The sequence below is a fragment of the Komagataella phaffii genome, chromosome 3 (genome assembly GCF_000027005.1).
Source record: "Komagataella phaffii GS115 chromosome 3, complete sequence".
NCBI classification, from domain to species: domain Eukaryota; kingdom Fungi; phylum Ascomycota; class Pichiomycetes; order Pichiales; family Pichiaceae; genus Komagataella; species Komagataella phaffii.
The window spans coordinates 782,520-797,965 of record NC_012965.1 but is presented as its reverse complement, the minus strand read 5'-3'; the positions used below and the strand labels follow the sequence as shown (position 1 = coordinate 797,965).

General features: G+C 42.1%; 9 protein-coding genes across 9 annotated transcripts; 5 read left to right on the top strand and 4 right to left on the bottom strand.

Moving 5' to 3' along the window:
* Positions 1–74: 74 nt before the first annotated feature.
* Positions 75–1,163, bottom strand: PAS_chr3_0408 (Hypothetical protein; the record flags this gene model as incomplete). Its single annotated transcript, XM_002492591.1, has 1 exon — positions 75–1,163. One exon carries the CDS (start codon positions 1,161–1,163, stop codon positions 75–77), a length of 1,089 nt encoding a protein of 362 aa, XP_002492636.1.
* Positions 1,164–2,234: 1,071 nt separating this feature from the next.
* PAS_chr3_0407 (Putative transcription factor containing a zinc finger) lies at positions 2,235–5,048 on the top strand (the record flags this gene model as incomplete). The annotated part of the gene is made up of 1 exon (XM_002492590.1): positions 2,235–5,048. One exon carries the CDS (start codon positions 2,235–2,237, stop codon positions 5,046–5,048), a length of 2,814 nt encoding a protein of 937 aa, XP_002492635.1.
* A 106-nt stretch (positions 5,049–5,154) lies between these two features.
* PAS_chr3_0406 (D-aspartate oxidase) lies at positions 5,155–6,237 on the bottom strand (the record flags this gene model as incomplete). Its single annotated transcript, XM_002492589.1, has 2 exons — positions 5,155–6,160; positions 6,209–6,237. 2 exons carry the CDS (start codon positions 6,235–6,237, stop codon positions 5,155–5,157), a joined length of 1,035 nt encoding a protein of 344 aa, XP_002492634.1.
* Positions 6,238–6,679: 442 nt separating this feature from the next.
* PAS_chr3_0405 (Hypothetical protein) lies at positions 6,680–7,780 on the top strand (the record flags this gene model as incomplete). Its single annotated transcript, XM_002492588.1, has 1 exon — positions 6,680–7,780. One exon carries the CDS (start codon positions 6,680–6,682, stop codon positions 7,778–7,780), a length of 1,101 nt encoding a protein of 366 aa, XP_002492633.1.
* Positions 7,781–7,958: 178 nt separating this feature from the next.
* On the top strand, positions 7,959–8,498 carry PAS_chr3_0404 (uncharacterized protein; the record flags this gene model as incomplete). Its single annotated transcript, XM_002492587.1, has 1 exon — positions 7,959–8,498. The coding sequence occupies one exon, from the start codon at positions 7,959–7,961 to the stop codon at positions 8,496–8,498; it is 540 nt and encodes a 179-aa protein (XP_002492632.1).
* Positions 8,499–9,618: 1,120 nt separating this feature from the next.
* PAS_chr3_0403 (acetate--CoA ligase) lies at positions 9,619–11,637 on the top strand (the record flags this gene model as incomplete). Its single annotated transcript, XM_002492586.1, has 1 exon — positions 9,619–11,637. The coding sequence occupies one exon, from the start codon at positions 9,619–9,621 to the stop codon at positions 11,635–11,637; it is 2,019 nt and encodes a 672-aa protein (XP_002492631.1).
* Positions 11,638–11,728: 91 nt separating this feature from the next.
* On the bottom strand, positions 11,729–13,645 carry PAS_chr3_0402 (Mitochondrial matrix ATPase; the record flags this gene model as incomplete). The annotated part of the gene is made up of 1 exon (XM_002492585.1): positions 11,729–13,645. The coding sequence occupies one exon, from the start codon at positions 13,643–13,645 to the stop codon at positions 11,729–11,731; it is 1,917 nt and encodes a 638-aa protein (XP_002492630.1).
* Positions 13,646–14,059: 414 nt separating this feature from the next.
* On the bottom strand, positions 14,060–14,248 carry PAS_chr3_0401 (Hypothetical protein; the record flags this gene model as incomplete). Its single annotated transcript, XM_002492584.1, has 1 exon — positions 14,060–14,248. The coding sequence occupies one exon, from the start codon at positions 14,246–14,248 to the stop codon at positions 14,060–14,062; it is 189 nt and encodes a 62-aa protein (XP_002492629.1).
* Positions 14,249–14,359: 111 nt separating this feature from the next.
* On the top strand, positions 14,360–15,394 carry PAS_chr3_0400 (Hypothetical protein; the record flags this gene model as incomplete). Its single annotated transcript, XM_002492583.1, has 1 exon — positions 14,360–15,394. The coding sequence occupies one exon, from the start codon at positions 14,360–14,362 to the stop codon at positions 15,392–15,394; it is 1,035 nt and encodes a 344-aa protein (XP_002492628.1).
* Between the last annotated feature and the right edge of the window lie 52 nt (positions 15,395–15,446).

Sequence of the window (15,446 nt, the reverse complement as noted above, 5' to 3'; positions counted from 1 at the left end):
GCATAAATAGATAATAAAACATCCGTATACATACAATAAAACTAATAAATACTCTCTAAATAATCGTAAGGTGTTCATAAAACGAGCTCATCTCTTTCCCATCCGACAGCTTTGTGGGTGCTCAATCTGTTATTCGGCTGTGCCGATTCGGGAACTGAATCAACCTGCAATGCAAAAGGGTTACGGTCAGTTCCATCCAACTTTAAGTTGGCAAAGGTGTGGTTGACTTCACGATGCTTTGCCTCATCTGCACGGATGTAGCTGATCAAATCTCTCATTTTGGCGTCTTCCGACAGATGCCAGTAATCTTTAGCAATCTTAGGGACTTTGAAATGTTCAATGTCGGGCAATAGACCTCTCTCAATGTCTTCAAGACAGGTAGTGTAAGTATACACAGCTTCCTCCTCTAAGTAACCAACGAATCGGTGACATGCATTTGGTGCAAGCATGTATGTGAAAAAGAACAGATTACAAAACACACCTTGACTTGCGTACAGTAGAACTTTCATAAACGGTCCTGGTTTTCCAATTTCTAAAAACGTTAAGAGATGCATTCTTTCGTTGTATGCTTCATCTTGTAATGTTTGAATGAAAGCCTTATCACGTTTCAACAACCGCAAGCTCTGCAGGTGGCGCAGAAACGATGCAACTGACCCTGGCACCCCAGCAATACTTTCAAGAATTATGAATCTAGTCAACCATTTCTCTGGGGTCATCTGATAAGTCGCAGGAGTGAGTTTTTCAAGCCCCTCTTTAGTCTTTGGGTGTTTGTAGCCCGAAAAGAAGTCGAAGCAAACCCTGAGACTACGCATCAATCCGAACGCAAGCTTATCTCTGATCAAAGTGGGTTCCCTGTGTTCGTAGTGGATTTTCTCCATTAGATCTTGACGATAGCCATGATGTGGCATAGCCGGAGGAGTCAAGAAGGAATCATCTCTTTTCTCTGTGGGCAGTCTCTGCCGAACCATCAGTTTCTTTGTGATGTATTGCCCCAACGTGTGTCCGTGCTCAGCTCCTGGTTTGGAGGTGGTATCTGTTTGTGAGTCTTTTATCACATCGGCTTTGTTGGACGTGTCGACTTTCACCGAATAGTGCCTGAAAGTGGAAGCCACAAGGCATGGCTTGATTGGCCTAATTGGCCTTATTGCGTACAGTTTTAACATCTTTGAGAATAGATTAGAGCAGGCCAAGTGAAAGGAAAAGAGAGAGTTTATAAACCTCCAGTTACCTATGCAGTCACTTTCCCGTCAAAGGCCGATTTGAATTCACGGAAGGTAAGTCTTCATGCCATTTAGAGTTAATTGTTAAGGTTTGAACTACAATCGATGTAGTTTTAGGAGGAGTTGCATCGAAACGGTCCAGCGATTATTACAGGTTGTTGTTAACCGACACCGTAGAGAGTAAGAATAGCCTCAAGGACATGAAAAACGAAGTGAAGGTGAACCTCTAGAAACCTGAACTTCTGTTCGGGATTTGAGTGTGGGCATGTTGGTAGTTTTGCATAAAGTAACGACCTCAATGACCATCGGGGGATCTAGGCAAGGCTGCTGGTCATGATGGCACTGTCACGATCCAGCGTTGATACCGCGACCTGATGGTGCAGTACGTAACGTCACATTACATTGCCAAAACCCTTTTAGAAAGCTCTAAGAGGCTGTAGTCTTGACGGTGTTCATCGATTGTTGAGGAAGCAGAGAACAATTGAACCTAGGAAGTTCCTACTGCAGCTTAGAAGCAATCGCAATGAAGACCCAGAGTATCCCAGTAGTTCAGTTTTTTTTTTTTTTTTTCTTGGGGAACTCAGTTCGATGAACGCCCGAAATTACCCGGTATGGCTTCAACACCCAAAATCGCCTTAACTTACAGGCGAAAAAAATGGGAGAAAGGTACGACCGTTTAGTGATTAGGTTTCTGACCGGGTTTGATATTCGGAATTGAACGGAAAGAGCAAATAGCCCTATGGGTTTCGGATAGCCCGGATATTGCGAACTTTGGGTTATTTGTAGACGAATGACTCCCTAGTCTTTGTTCGATCCCTGGTCTCTACTTATTGTGGAGCATAACTCTTTTCCCTTCATTCTGCCAAATGTCTTACTTTACGACACTTCATCTCGTTTCCTATTGTTCCTGAAGCCCTTTGATCTCTCTCTTTCGCGCTTTCATATATATCTGAACCCCTAGACCCATTGTGCGAGACATGCCCTTCACCCCGCGCCACCATTTGTCTGAACAGAATGCCAAATGGAAAACGTGAGAAGAGAGCAGAAGCCAAACGTCAAAGGGTAGCCAAGGCTTGCGACTACTGCCGTTCGAAGAAAGTACGATGTGACGGAGAACAGCCGTGTAATAACTGTATTTCCTGCAAAACTTCCTGTACATATAACCATGTCAAGAAACGACGGACCACAGATAAGAAAAGTTCGCCAAAAAGGTCAAAGGAAGTGGATGACAGATTGGAGCGGCTGGAACTAATGATTGAGTCACTTGTTACGCAGTTAGGCTCTTCTAACTCTGTAGTACCAGTTTCACGTATTCAACACAATGAAGAAACTACCGATGACGATGAGAGCGACTCTACACAGGCCGAGAATGATGCCCATTTGCAACCCAGTACGAATAAGAAAACCGACCAAAAGGAGTTGAATGGTCTTTCCAGAGAGGTTACCCCATTTTCTTCAAATGGAAAGACAAGCTGTTCCGATGCCACTCTCCAGTTTGCTCATCGAAAGACCGAGTGCTTCGACTCATTCTTCGCTGAGTACTGTTCATTTTCTTTATTTTCTAAAGAGGGACAAGAATGGTTAGTCTCAAAAATGAAAAGCGAACATTTAGAAATAATCAATAAGAACTTAAGACATATGTTCGCAAACTATGTTTCATACTCGTTCACTCTATGGATCGAGCCAATTCAGCCTAGTGACTTACAGCCACTTTTTCCAAAAAATATATCTTTAGGATTATTGAAGTTTCTTTTTTCCTATGTATCCCAATCACTATACCCCATCGATACAAATGAGCAGCTCGCTTTGCTAGAAGTATATTGCGAATCACAGGGAAGAGGCAAAGGCAAATCGCATCATCTATCTTATGCTAATTTGATGATGCTCAACATGTTTTTAGCATTTTCACTGGCCCTTTATCGTGATTCGGTTTTGAAAACTAGTGTTAGGATCGAAGGACTGGATATATCGCCAGAGAAATCGAGAGAGTATGAAAGTGGCTTCCTAAGAAACACAATTTTTTATTACCAGCGACTATTTTTAGTTGGGGATGGGCTTAACTCCATTCTTGCAATTTTATTACTTTACAAATATTGTGAAGGAACGCTTGCATTCCATGCTGCGTATATGTTATTGTCGACTGGTGTCAGATTAGCCCAGGAAATGGGACTTCATCGTGCTGAATCATATGCGGGTCTCTCTCAAAAAGAACAGGATAGTAGAGCAATAATATGGTGGGACTGCTATACAGAGGACAAACTTTACTCTATTAAATCGGGGAAGCCTTCGATTATTAACGATCTTGATGTTTCTGCCCCGCTACCTTCCTATTGGCGAAAACTGGTCGTACTTCCCCACAAAGTCGATGAATTTCGTCGAGCTATTGACGAAGAATACGGTCCAGGTCTAGCAATTCCTGAATATATTCGAATCAATGCTCTTAATACCAGCTATAACAAGGGAAAAGCTGCTGTTTTACATTACTTCTTGAGCTTGAGTTTTTTAGTTTCCTACATCTATCAAACTGTATTCTCGGTGAGTACCACCAACCATCGTTCTTTGGAGGAGCAGATGATTCAATTTGAGGTGATAAACGAAAAATTAGAGCAATGGAGATTATCTTTACCAGAGCAATGTCGTCCAAAGTCACGCAAAGAGTTGAACAATGAAGATATCTACAAAAATCTTACTGTTGAAGGTGTGGAACGAGTTCTCCACGAGCAAAACAAATATTCGACTTCAAGCGTAATAAATCCCTTTGAAATTGATGGCCCTACAGAATCAGTTCATTTTAGATTGTTACTGAAAGACTTGCATTTGGCATACTATACAATACTATCCTCAGTTTGTAAGGTATTTATTGACAAATCGTCAAAATTGGTAAGCGCAAATCATAGTCATTCAAGAGTTGTTGGAGAGTATGTTGCTATGCGGGTTAACTCTTGCAGGGAAGTTTTGTTCATGTCCAAGGAAGTTGGAGAGGGTACAACCTTTTTTGCTAATATTTTTTCATTCTACCTGCTGGCTGCATTTATTCCACTGTTTTGCAATATTTTGAGAAATCCAGATTCTGAAACTACCGCCTTTGACTTTGCGCTGTTGTATTATTCTGAAAAACATTATTTTGAAAGATTGGAAGGCCCACACACAGCAGAGCCTACGCTTTCACGCCATCCGTTGAGTTTACTAACGGCTTTCTTTTTATTAGTTGCTCACAACTTGACCAAAAGATCGTCAAACTTTGCAAGCATCTCAACTAAGTTCGATGAGTTTGAGCGTAAGAATTTTGACATATTTAAGACGATTGGGCTGACTTCTTATTCTCAGTCAAAGAGTAACAAACTTTCCTCAAAGTCTGACCCTTCTCTTACGGTTTCAGCAAGTGAAGATTTCCATCAGGATCTAACTTCTAGACTTGATTTCAAACAAGATAACAAGATAACGTCGGACAGTGTGACGTTCGAAGCTTCTAGAGATAATTATCTGCCGACTTATACCAAAGATTCACTGATTAACGGGCATAGTCTGTATCGGGAACCCAATTTTGCTTCTCAGATTGTCCCCCCTATCATGCCCCCAGATACATTGCTGCAACACGAGGAGTCAAATCTTGCTGATGCAAATTTTCAATCTATTCACCCCATGGTCAATTCTACTGAGAGCGCATATATCCCTATCGAGTATCAGAATCAACCAGGCATCTCTGAAAACTCCAAGCTTGTTAATGACCTGAATCATGAAAGCTTTCTACAAGACGACAGTGCCGATGAGAGAGCATGCTTGTTTCAGACCGTTTTTGATGTGCCAGGCTTTTATTTAGATTCATAATTATGTAAATATCGAGAGTGAAGACAACTTGAATTTCCTGTAACTACTTGCAAAAACTCATTCATGTAGTATGAGCTATCTGTTTGGAGAAAAACTTCTGTTTGAATCATTTGGCAGCTTCAAAATACATATCTGTAGCCTCATTGGCCATTCCTAGCCCTGATTGGTATCCATATCCAGAAGCCCCATAATTGTGAACGATATATCTATCTTTTCCGTTGACCTGATCAAAGTGTTCGACTTCAATTCGGACACCTCCTTTTCTGCTGGGCCTCAGTCCGGCCGCCTCTCTAATGATTTTCAGCTCATTTCTTTTGCCGATCTCAGGGTAGAGCTCCAAGCCCCTTTTCAGAATATCTTCGGTCTCATATCCATATGTATTTCCACTCCAGTTTCCTTCCTGGAAGAAGCCACCCATGACAATCGAACCGTCGGAGAAGGGTCTTGGGATCACATATGTGTCTGAATCAGGCCTCCACCTGAATCTGTTTTCCCTGATATGTGGAGCTCTTACTACAACTACTTGTCCTCGTGTGGGAAAGACATTCTCATCTTTGACCCCACCTAAAGAAGCAGCACCAATTCCAGTACAATTGAATACGGCGTCCACAGAGGGAGAAAAGACAGAGCTAATGTGATCAATCTTCGAACGCTCGAAGGTGACCCCAATTGCAGCCAAATGTTTTTGGAAGTTGGCTAAGAAGAGTGGACAATTGAAATTCCAAGTTAGAAATTTAACACCGGAAACAACACCTTCTGGCATTTCCTCCTTAGTCATTGGACGGTACTCCTTCAAGTACTGGGAAATACTGTCTAACTTGGCGTGGTCGAGTTCCTGCTCAAACATTTCTGTGGAGGGAAGCATGTCTAATCCACACTCGGGACCACCTAGTAACTCTTGGATACGGTGCAAATTGGTGTAAGTAAACTTGTCAAACTTCATGCTGCGCTCATCAGTTGAAGTAATCAGTGAAAAGTTTCCCCCGGCCCAGGGCGATGTATACAAAGTGGACTGGTCTCCAGGGAGGAATTCAGCAACCACTTTAATATCGCTTGGCCCAGTCCCCTTATCAATCAGAGACCAAGCAGTGTAGAGACCAGAGATCCCAGCTCTTTTTAATCGTTAGTAGCGGATGGCGAATAATCTTGACAAGACATACCCAATGATAACGTATTTGGAATCAGTCATTTCTTGCCAGTGTTCAGAGTTTTTGATTTTGAAAAGTACTAAAAACCGTTCAATTGGCAAATTGGAACGACTAACAAATACATATATATCGCTCAAAACTGATGTCGAGAGATATCGGTTGGTAAACTGTTAATACACTAAGATTTGAGGTCAATTGCGGTAAGAATGAACGAATTACTATTCAGTGGGGATTTAGAGATGGCATTTTTAGGCGAGCTGGAGATAAGATGAGAAGCTAACTCTCGATCTGTCAAGCTCCCATGCTTAACTTGTTCTTAGTATTCTCTCGAACCACCATCGAGCCCCATTTGGACGTTTGTATACATGGAGCCAAATGGGGTAATCTCATTGTATTTTTTTTTCTTAATAGGATCATCAATATCCCAAAAGTAAGCGTGATAATTAGTGTTGCCTTGCACGAGTAAGCATGGATTCAATACTCATGGATAAAGAAGACAGCATTAGTTTGACTCCAGTGAAAAAATTTGCCACATTGAATCTAAGTTCAGCTCAAAAAGGTAGAAAACCGTTGTACCCTTCTCTGGAAGGGTTTCCTGACACGCATGAGTCGCCTAATCAGATACAACATCATCTATCGTTGAGCATGGGATTTGATACGGACAAATCTTTAGAGAGTTTGTTTCCGAGGAGACTCAACAAATCTGTTCTAGAAGAATTGAATGACAGAACGGAGAAGATCAAAGGATCTTTATCGTACCGACAAAAACTTCAAGGGAGCTCGCTCAAATCTAGCTCATTGAAAGAGAAATCCCGGTTTTCTTTAGCTCATTCCTCAATCTTCGACAAAATGGAGTCCATAAAAGACCACTGTGCTGCGCAGAGGCTAGAGCGACGAGTAGTAGAGCAATCTGACCAAGGTGATGGTCGACCGTCTCTACTCCAAACGGCGACAAAACGACGCCGAACACTGAGAGGCCCTCAAGAAATCAGGGAGCCTTTAAAAGAAACCAATACCCTTAGAACATCCACCAAATCTTACAATCTGAACGAAATTCTGCATAAACCATCCGATGGTATTCCCAAGAGTCGATCCAGATTACAGTTGAAAAATGGCAGCTCTAGGGAAGTTGCCTCTGGAACGAAGGAAGCTTCAGCTCCTGGACTCAAAAAGATTCCCCCAAGTATAGTTAGGGCCAAAACTGGAGACTTTGGCTATCCCAGATTGGATCCAAATAGTGGCAATCCTTCTAGACACACTCGTCTGCAAGAAAGAAAGCCAAAGACGATCGCCAAACCAACAAATAATACCCCCATTTTGCAAAGACATCAAAAAACGCTCCTAAAAGCTAATTCTAGTCGGAAATTAGAACAAGAGCCTGCAGTTCCAGCCAGAACTGACAGTATCAAGTCAATTCCAAGAAGTGTTTCTTCCAAAGGATTTGATAGATTTTCCAGAACTGCGATGCAAACTCTTGGTTCCATTCCAAGATCGAGAACAATGCATAACGAACTAAATATTTCGAGTTCTCTAGAGAAGTCAACGTCCACCAGCTCCAGAAAGACGAGGCCAGCTTGGAGGTGACGTATGGCTGAACAATACTACAGCAGTTGTTTCCCCAGATTCGTGTGTAACCAAAAAATAAGGTGCGATACATTTTCAGCCATTGCATCATCCATTGAATAATTACGTAATAGGTATTGATTTCCCTCCAGTCTCCCTTCACTCTTTTCATCTATATCTTTCAACCATCAGAGCTGCAATGGGTGAAATTCATCATGCAGAGTACGCCAATTTTTCTTCCTCGGATAAAAGAGAAGCTTTAGAGCAAGTTCTTCAGTCCTACGATGCGCTCGTCGAAGGTCAGACAAATTGGGTGTGCAATCTGTCCAACGCTTCGTCGCTTATTTGGCACGCATACCAGTCATTAAATGTTCCTGTTAACTGGGCAGGGTTCTACGTGTTAAACCCTGAGGTTCCAGGAGAATTGATTCTGGGTCCATTTCAAGGCAAGGTTGCCTGTCAGACCATCAAAATTGGCCATGGAGTCTGTGGAACTGCAGTATCTCAATCTGAGACCCAAGTTGTTCCCGATGTTAACAAGTTCCCTGGGCACATTGCTTGTGATGGAGAAACTCAAAGTGAAATTGTCGTCCCTATAATTTCATCCAACTCAAGTGGAGAAAAGACCGTTCAAGGAGTACTGGACATAGATTGTCTAGCGTTACAAGGGTTTGACTCTATTGACCAAGAAATACTTGAAAAAATTGTTAACCGTATTGCTCAAACATGCAAGTGGTAGAACTTGAAGGAGCATGTAAACCTTTTCTTTATTCGCAGAGTAGTTTTTATGAAAGGGACTCAATGTTCCAAGATACGATTGATACAAATTTGCGTAATGTAATATCTTCTTTAACTGTGATTAAATCTTGCACATCCAGAATATCTCTTATCGTGTTTCTTTGATAAACGTCACTTATATATATGGTTGGCATTTATTCACTGTCTGTGAACGTATATCTGGCAACTAGGAATTACCATTCAACATTCAAACATTCAGAGGATTTTAGGACGCTGTTAATAAGAGTTTAATCACCTTTCCGAGCTGAAGGTTTCCACTAGACCCTCATTTGACATAGATTGCAACTACAAAGTTACCCTGCCAAGCATGTCGATTGACTATCTTATGGAGTCTACACAGTTCTTGTTGAACGTTGCTTGCCAAGCTTGATGTACAAGACTAATTGACTTAGATTTGGCTCCTATCAATGCAATAAACGTTAGCAATGCTATTCGATGTTCCCGTATAATTAATACTAGGCTAGCCGCGGTTAGAGATGCGCCATCGCTCATAATGTCTGGTGTTAGGCTTTTGAAAATCACATGCTCATTAAAAAGCGCGCAAATAGTACCATACTGTGCGCAGCCCGAGAACTGAACATGATCAACCTCGTCGATAAGGAAGTGCTTTACAGAATCGATCGCCGTTAGGCCGTGAGCCGGTATCACGGTATCAGCTTGTATCGAGATACAACTGTACCTATCAAAGTGTCGTCCGCCCATGCGACCTTGCAGTACATTATATATATAAGCTGGGGTAGATTCCAGATACAAAAACTCTGTGCGATTGTTGCAACTACGTAAATAAATACAAGAAATCTCTCAAGGTGCGTTTTATCCCATACTGGCATACGAATATGCAAATTAGGTCCACGTTGAGCCGGTCATCATCTTTTCCCCATTTCCATGCATATGACAATTTGGTGAGGAGGGACGTGTAAACCGTTTTGAATATTCTGACATGCTATAATGGCCCGCTTTTAGGAATTTTGTTGCATGAGGTCGTTCGGGAACGACACCCCCCCGCCAATATTTTCGAGGCACTGGTCATTTTTTTAACCCAAATACTAACTATCATAGTAATGACTTTTCCAGAGCCAAGAGAACACAAAGTGGTGCACGAAGCCAACGGCGTAAGGGCTATCAAAACCCCTCAATCATTTTATGACAAGCAACCTGTTAAGTCATTGGAGGCATTGGAACATTATCAAGAGCTGTACCAGAAGTCCATCGAGGACCCAGAGGAATTCTTCGGCCAAATGGCAAAGCAGTTTCTAGATTGGGACAAAGACTTTGGTAAGGTCTCCTCTGGATCTTTGAAAGAAGGTGATGCTGCGTGGTTCCTTGGTGGAGAGCTGAATGCTTCGTACAACTGTGTTGACCGACATGCTTTTTCGCACCCTGATCGTCCCGCCGTAATTTTCGAAGCGGACGAGGAATCTGAATCTCGAACAATAACTTATGCAGAACTTCTACGTGAGGTCTCTCGTGTTGCAGGAGTACTGCAGAGCTGGGGTGTACGCAAAGGTGACACTGTCGCAATCTACTTGCCCATGACTACCGAGGCCATTGTGGCCATGCTGGCAGTGGCACGTCTGGGTGCAGTGCACTCCGTTATCTTTTCTGGATTTTCGTCAGGATCTATCCGGGACAGAGTTAACGATGCTGGATCTAAGGCAATTATTACCTGTGATGAGGGACGCCGTGGGGGTCGTATTGTGAACAATAAGAAAATTGTCGATGCCGCTGTTGACAGCTGCCCCACAGTGGAAAAAATCCTGGTTTATAAGAGGACTGGTAACCCAGAAATCAAGATGGTAGAAGGAAGAGACTTCTGGTGGCAGGAAGAGGTTGAGAAATTCCCTGGTTACATTGCCCCTGTCCCTGTAAACTCGGAGGACCCACTATTTCTTTTGTATACTTCGGGATCTACTGGTTCTCCCAAAGGTGTGGTACACTCCACAGGTGGTTATTTGCTGGGAGCAGCATTGACAACTCGTTATGTGTTTGATGTCCAGGATGAGGATATTATATTTACTGCTGGTGACGTCGGATGGATTACTGGTCACACATACTCGTTGTATGGACCACTTGTTCTGGGTGTTCCAACCATTGTTTTTGAGGGAACTCCTGTCTACCCTGACTACGGAAGATTGTGGAAGATTTGCGCCAAACATAAAGCCACACACTTTTACATCGCTCCTACTGCTCTTCGTCTTTTGAAAAAGGCTGGTGAAGAAGAAATTAAAAAGTACGACTTGTCTAGACTTCGTACTTTAGGATCTGTTGGTGAACCAATTGCCCCCGAATTGTGGGAGTGGTACAATGAGAAAATCGGAAACGGAAACTGTCATATTGCTGATACTTACTGGCAGACTGAATCTGGTTCTCATTTGATTGCTCCATTAGCAGGTGCCGTTCCCCAAAAGCCGGGTGCAGCTACTGTTCCTTTCTTTGGTATTGATGCTTGTATCATTGACCCTGTTTCTGGTAAGGAACTTGAAGGCAACGATGTGGAAGGTGTTTTAGCTGTCAAGTCCACTTGGCCATCAATGGCTCGTACAGTCTGGAGAAACCACGCTAAATACCTCGACACATATATGCGTCCTTATCCAGGCTACTACTTTACTGGCGATGGTGCCGGTAGAGATCACGATGGTTATTACTGGATCCGTGGTCGTGTTGACGATGTTGTCAATGTATCTGGCCACCGTTTATCCACTTCTGAAATTGAAAGTGCTTTACTGGAAAATGGCAAAGTTGCTGAAGCTGCTGTGATTGGTATTTCCGATGAGCTAACTGGTCAAGCTGTTATTGCTTTTGTCGCCTTGAAAGATGCCACTGACTCTGAGAATTTAGACGCTCTCAGACGTGCCTTAGTCTTGCATGTTCGTGGAGAAATTGGTCCATTTGCAGCTCCTAAGTCCGTGATTGTGGTTGATGACTTGCCTAAGACCCGATCAGGTAAGATCATGCGTAGAGTTTTAAGAAAGATTTCTTGCCATGAAGCTGATCAATTGGGTGATATGTCTACTTTGGCCAATCCTGAATCGGTAGACTCTATAATCGGAGCTGTTGATAACCAGTTCTTCAAGAAGTAGAATTTATGCATTTTTGGATTTATACATCTTTATATTTAATAGTACCTTTTCTCTCCCAGCTAACTATTTACATGGCACCGTCAGCGCCTATCTAATCGTTCTTATTCTTTGACAAGGTTCTCATTTTCTGAGCAGCTTTCCCCACCGCCTTCAGTGTTTCTGTTTGAAGTAGTTGTTGTGACGATTCTAAAACACTGATATCTTCTAATTTTTCATCCCGGGCCTGCCGAATTACTTCCCGTAGGTCAGAAATACGCTTTGTCAACTCTTGCCTGTCAGAGTCGTCCATATATCCACCCCATTGAGATAAAGCATTATCACAGTCAAACAGTAGTAGTTCCAAATTGTTGGCTTTTGTGTATATTTCCTTCCTAATACGATCAGTTTCTGAATTACTCTTTGATTCGGCTACAATTCTTTCAACCTCTTCAGAAGTCAAACCTGTGGATCCAGATACAGTTATTGAAGCGTCTTGATTAGTGGTCGTCTCTTTCGCATTTACCTTGATGATTCCATCCGCATCAATTTCGAAACTGACCTTGATCTGAGGAACACCCTTGGGTTGAGGTTCCAAGTCTGACAGTTTGAACTGTCCAATCATCTTATTGTCTCTCACCAAAGATCTTTCACCCTGATATACGTTAACTTCGATTGAATTCTGGCCATCTACAGCAGTTGAGTACATCTGTTGTACTTTGCAAGGCACTTTGGTGTTTCTTGGGATCAAAGGAGAAAAAATACCTCCAAAGGTTTCGATACCGAGAGTCAAAGGTGTTACATCTAAAAGCAAGACATCTTTAATCTCCCCAGATAAAACTGCACCTTGAATTGCAGCACCAAGAGCGACGGCTTCATCGGGATTTACAGAAGTGTTTGGCTTCTTGCCAAATGTTTCTTCCACAACTTTGCGAATCTTGGGCATACGAGTCATTCCACCAACAAGGATTACTTCATCAATGTCGGAATTTGTAAGATCTGCATCACGAAGACATTTTTTAACTGGTTGCACCGTACGATTAATCAAGTGCAAGCTCATTTCATCAAGTTGGTCTTCTGTTAGTTCGAGATTTATATGTTGAGTTTTAGTAATAAAAGGCAGCTCTATTGTTGTTGTTTTAACAGTAGAGAGGTCAATCTTGGCCTTTTCAGCAGCCTGACGAATTCTTTGCAGGGCCAAACGGTCAGTAGATAGATCTTGTCCTGTCTGCGATTGAAACTGTTGCAATATGTAGTCCACCAGCAAATGGTCAAAATCTTCCCCTCCAAGATGTGTGTCACCATTCGTCGCAATAACTTCAAAGACGCCGGCTTCGATATCCAATATGGAGATATCAAAAGTTCCACCACCAAGGTCGTAAACGGCAATTATCCCGTCATTTTTTCTATTCAATCCGTAAGCCAAAGAAGCAGCGGTGGGCTCATTGATAACTCTTAAAACTTTAAGACCCACTAAATCACCAGCAATCTTAGTTGCTTGTCTTTGCGAATCGTTGAAGTAGGCAGGCACAGTGACCACAGCCTGGCTAATAGACTGGGAAAGATTTAGCTCTGCAATCTCTTTCATCTTTCCCAATATCAAACTACCAATTTGAGAGGGGGAGTATTTTTGACCTGAGTGCATGTTTTGAAGCCACGCATCCCCATTTTCATGTTCAATTATACTGTAAGGAACGTTGGAAATATCCCGTTGAACTTCAGGATCCGAATACTTGCGACCAATGAGCCTTTTTGTAGCATAAAAAGTGTTCTGATAGTTCAGAATAGATTGTCTCTTTGCTGGTTCTCCTACTAGCACAGTTTCTGGGGTAAATGCAACAATAGAAGGTGTCGTTCTCTTTCCCTCTTCGTTCTCCAGGATTTTTGGTTCTTTTCCTTCAAAAACGGCAACAGCAGAGTTCGTAGTTCCTAAATCAATTCCAATTACCTTGCTAGACATGTAGCGCAGTAACTGACCTACTTGTCGACTTGGACTCTGCTTTTTACATGAACACCATCTTGATGACAACATTATGAGAAAGAGCAAGAAAGGTGGAGTAATAGTATCGGGAAGAATAAAACTTATGGGGGCCTCGAAAGGTAGTTAGTGGACCATGCGAAAGGAGTAGAACGACTCCAGTAGGAGAAGATACTAAGAGAAGTAGTGAACGGTGATTAGTATTATCAGGCGAGTCAATTAATCTATGTATTGGTTAATCAATAAGTTCCAATGGTGTGTGAGTTCCGACACGCCAGTTTAGAGATACATGGTGCAATGAAATTATCGTGAGTTGAAGATCAGTACCCATCTAAAGTAAGTGAAAATTCGCAATTAACGTTATGCCTACCTTCTCCCGGTAGAAAAATACGACTATCCTCTCAAATAATGAAAGGCCAAAGTATAACCATTTCCTTCCAAAAAGACCTAGACTTTTGAAAAGATCATTCAAAAAAACAATCTCAAAATCTCCAGGACCCCTCCCCCAATCAGCAAGAAGAGCAATATGATAACCCACTTAGTCGAAACTGGAAATTCACGCTTGGATCTAGCCTTCTTCACCTTACCCTGCTGAGCTTCAGCTCTCTTTACGAATTTTTCGTTTGCGATACGTTGCCTTGGTGTTTGAGGAGCCATTTGATCAGAGGAGAAATGTTACGTGGTAACATCTGTGGAGTTGGTATTTCGCTATCGTGAGGATTCGCGCGGCGTGTCTATTTTGAAAAGTATTGTTTGAAGGCCTCTATAATGACCAACCCTTCACTAGCTAGGGACAAGCAGCTTTTTACTGATCTGAAATCAACGGAGTTGAATGATGGCTCTTTAGAAAATCACCGAACTAGCACTGATATCATCACTTTAGAATTCAACAAGGGAAATAGATTGGCGTATTCAAGATCTGATAAAACCCTCTGCATATGGAAAAGGTTCAAGGAAAATGTATGGGACTCTTTATTGCAGATCAATACAACCTCTAACAAGCCAGTCTATTGCATTGCTTGGGATACAGTTGATGAACTGATATTTGTCACCGTCGCCAAAGATTCGACGGCTCAAATATGGCAACTTAATGGTTCCAACACTCAGTGTAAATGTTTGAAGACAATCCAAACCCCTAGCCCAAAAAACTCCAACTTCATAGCCAAGATATCTCCCGACGGAAAGTATTTGGTTATTGCCAGCTTCAATAACACAATATCATTTTACGATTTCCAATCGAAACATGAACCAGTTTTTCTTTTCCAGTACACTTTTAATGAGAACGTGTATGATTTGCAATGGGACTCTAAATCAAGGTTTCTACTATTCACGCTTAGCAATGGTACAGCTCCTATATACTCAATTACTAAAGATTCAGGAGGATTGCGGTTTAGTTTGTTGCAGACATTATCGGGCCACAATGCCTCTGTCACTTCAGTGGCCATTACTGGAGATCGCATTATTCTTGGAACAAATGAAGGAATTGTATCTATATGGGACCTTTCGACGTTAGTCTGCATTTCTGTCGATTCATCCATTGACGTTCCAGTTACCTCAGTACAAGCTTCATATGATGGTGACTACCTTTTGATAACCTATGAGCATCACAATGCAAGGATAATAAGGTTGTCTCCGTTTAGCAAAGACTCCGAGACGATACTAGAGTTAGAAAACTCAAGCAGGGGAATTTATTCCGCAAAATTTAGCAGTACACGTTTAGCCCTGGCTTATACTGGGATGAACAATAATTGCGTTGTGTTGGGGAGGAAGGAACATTCCAAGAGACGGTATAGAGGTAGTTAGATGTATGTAGATAAGATCAATTATCAGCCATCAGGCATCCGACCTTTTGACG